The sequence below is a fragment of the Mus pahari genome, chromosome 1 (assembly GCF_900095145.1).
Source record: "Mus pahari chromosome 1, PAHARI_EIJ_v1.1, whole genome shotgun sequence".
Classification (NCBI taxonomy): domain Eukaryota; kingdom Metazoa; phylum Chordata; class Mammalia; order Rodentia; family Muridae; genus Mus; species Mus pahari.
In genome coordinates, this window is record NC_034590.1 from 119,792,650 (window position 1) to 119,796,053 (window position 3,404).

The window sequence follows — 3,404 nt, forward strand, 5'->3', positions numbered from 1 at the left end:
ATTAAGTTAACCATGAAGTAAAAAGAGGGCATACTAAATATAATACTGGAGTTCAGCAAAGTAAATCAGTCATAAAATTGGGTAAAATACCCCTTCTCAATTTTTCTTTTTTTTTTTTTTTTTAACCAAAAAGGTCTACAAAGGAACTAATCAGTGTGAGTGCTCATGTAAGGTGTGAGTTAATTAAAAGTCAAAATCTTCTACTGGAACTCTTAAAATGTCTTCCAAGTTTAGAATGAGTTGAAGAACTGAGGAGAATGCATTCCCAATTCTCTTTACTCTTTCATGGCAGGAATTGCAAAAGAGGCATCCATCCCATTTCATCAATTTAATAATTTAACACAATTATGAGACCATCATCTCACCATAATTCTAAAACTTTGTTTAACATTTCCTTGTAACACTATATACACTTATGTGTCATGTTAATGATTCTTTATTGTTTATTTTTATGTTAAGAATTTGGGCAAGTATTTTAAATAGAGAACCATGTCAAATCTCAATTCACGTCAACTGTTAATTGTTACTAGAAAAGCCCACCAGGCTTTTCAGTGCTTACTATTGACAATCATTTATAGGCTGCTCTTCTAACTAACTTGTTATTTTTATGTGTTTGAAAGCCTGGAAGATTTTATGATGACTAATGCTGAAGTCACTACATGATTAGTATTTTCTAATACAAATAAATGGTTCAATCTGTATTATAAAAAAAATAACTGTATCTCTTATCACACATGTATATAATTTTATAAAAATACTAATGGTCTTAAATTCAAGTTTAATTCATTATCCTTGGTTTATCTGAGTCCTACTTGTGTCCTCATGACACAAAACTCAAAGAGGAGCACACATTGTCAGGTGTGAACCGGATACAAATGCATTTCTTTCATCCTGATTCCGTGTACATGGTCATTCCAGGATTCCATAAAACAGAAGAGAAAGGACGCTCATACCTTGTGGGTACAAGTAAGAAAAACACTGGTACAGACATCGCCAGATGGAGGTGGTGCCAGTCTCGAAAAGTAAAAGCCAGGCCTGCCAATATTATCTGTCCAACCGCTCCAGCACACATTAACAGTGCTGTTGCCAAGGCTTGGAATTTAGGCCTTATCCATTCTATTACTGGAAGAAAAGAAAATGAATCTTGATTTCAAATTAAGATAAATCTTGATTTCAAACATCTAGGTCAAAACCAAAGCTTGGAAAATGTCCATTAAAAGTTTTGACTTACTGAGCAAGCTACTATTTGTCAACATGGCTGAGAAAGACATCCCTGCCAGGAATCGTAGTGAGCAGTAGATGAGGAAGGTGGGAGCCACGGCCGCACAGGTTTCAGTGATGGCCATTTGCAGTGAAGCACATATAAAGATTAACCTCCTCCCAAACCTGAGAGAAAGAAAGGATTAGACTACCGGAACAATGCACTTGGCATACAAACCGAAGACACTTTAAGTCATAAAAATCAAGAAATAACTAAAAGTGTATATCCTGACAGGCAACTTTCTGTGTTTGAAAACAGTGTGAACCAAAGCTTCATCTCCAACTTGCTACAAGTATTTTTCCTAATTCAAGCCACAAGACAGGGGAGGACATTTGAGTTTTAACATTATATGAATACCCTTTTACTAAAGTATTTACTTAACATGTAATAGTACCTTGTTTCACTGTTATTTATCAAATGGAAATTTTCTTTAAGATTTATTTATTTATTATATATACGGCATTATGCCTGCAGCCCAGAAGATGGCACCAGGTCTCCACAGACACTACTGCATATGCCAGCAAGCTTTTGCTGACAAGACCCTGATATAACTGTCTCTTGTGAGGCTATGCCAGTGATGTAATCCCAGTCAAAATCCCCATGTTATTCTTCACAGAAAAAAAATTTTTTAAATACATACGGAAGCACAAATAGCCAGATAGGCAGAACAATAATCCTGCAACAAAAGAACAATTCAAAAAGGATTATTCTTCCAAATCTTAAGCTGTAGTACAGAACCAGTAATTTAAAAAAATAAAAAAATAAGGCTGGTGAGATGACTCAGCAGTTAAGAGCACTGACTGCTCTTCCAGAGGTTATAAGTTCAAATTCTAGCAACCACCTGGTGGCTCACAACCATCTGTAATGAGAAACAAATAAAAAAACCTATGGGCGAGCAGGGCCCAGAGCGAGAGCGAGAAAGACGGGAGTAGGGGGGGAATAAAATAAAATAATTAAAAAGCACAGTGCTGGTACAAAAACAGGCATGTAGATTAATGGGGCTTAACTACTTATATTTGAGCTTCTTGGATACACAGATTGATGTCTTACATCAAATATGATACATTTTTTTTATTTATTTATGTATTCTTTTTTTTTTTTTAATGAATGAGTGATCTGTCTGCCTATACACCACCTGCACGCCAGAAGAGGGCATCAGATCCCTTTATAGATGGTCATGAGTCACCATGTGGTTGCTAAGAATTGAACTCAGAGCACCCAGTGCTCTTAACTACTGAGATATCTCTGCAGCTCTACACTCTATTTCTTGAAGACTAATAAATTATTCTGATCCAAGACTAACAATTCTAACGGAAAAGTCAAGATAATGAGAATGAATTCAAAACAAAGATCTAAATTTAATTAGTTCTTTGAATAAATGGAAGCAAGTGATCAGTTGACATATTCCTGTGAACTGTAAGAATAAAATGGCTGCCCCCCAAGGTTCAGGGACCATCAAGGAAAAGAGAGCAGAGAGAGTGTTAAGAGAGAAAGGTCAGAAAAGTAGAAATGGCTCTCCTGAGTGAAGAGCCAAGCAGCAATGTGAAAGTCTGCACCAACAGCTGAACCTAGACATCTTAGTATTCTGTGTTCCTTCTCCTTGTCTTCCCCAGGGTAGGCCTTGGGTATCTCCCTTCCTGGCAAGGAAGATAATTTCTTACAAGCTGCCCTTACCTATAGTTCAGTCTTCTATAATTAGGAGCACAAATATGTATAAAAGTGTACGTACTCACAAAGTGCAAAAGCAAAGGTACCTTTTGCACGTTAGTTACTCAGAGGGAACTGAAACCAGCTTTGTTGTTTTCCCTGATCCCTCTCCTGCCTCTTGTCAGATTACCTCATACCCAGCTGCCAGACTTCTTACTCATCTTCCTCCATGTTCCTGGTGTTGGGAAACACTGTTTTAACCCCAAAATCTGTTGTAACCCTAATAATTCTAGGTCACTGGAAGCTGAGGCATGTGGACTGTGATTTCTAGGCCACCCTAGAATGGGTGGCCAGCAAGCATTACACAGTGAGACATCTTCTTTAAGATAAATAAAACAGTCCACAAGGGGCTGGTGAGATGGCTCAGCGGGTAAGAGCACCCGACTGCTCTTCCGAAGGTCTGGAGTTCAAATCCCAGCAACCACATGGTGGCTCA

At 37.7% G+C, this 3,404-nt stretch overlaps 1 protein-coding gene across 2 annotated transcripts in view; it reads right to left on the reverse strand.

Moving 5' to 3' along the window:
• Window positions 1-3,404, reverse strand: part of LOC110329690 (solute carrier family 22 member 19-like) — a 16,601-nt gene that overhangs the window by 8,423 nt on the left and 4,774 nt on the right. The window contains exons 3-5 of one of the 2 annotated variants that reach the window (XM_029540338.1): window positions 1,902-1,937; window positions 1,232-1,386; window positions 954-1,122 (exon numbers count right to left, since the gene is read on the reverse strand). In XM_029540338.1, the coding sequence (XP_029396198.1) occupies window positions 954-1,122; window positions 1,232-1,386; window positions 1,902-1,937 (360 nt within the window). The remainder of the gene's footprint in view (window positions 1-953; window positions 1,123-1,231; window positions 1,387-1,901; window positions 1,938-3,404) is intronic. The other variant, XM_021209520.2, reaches the window with a different exon arrangement.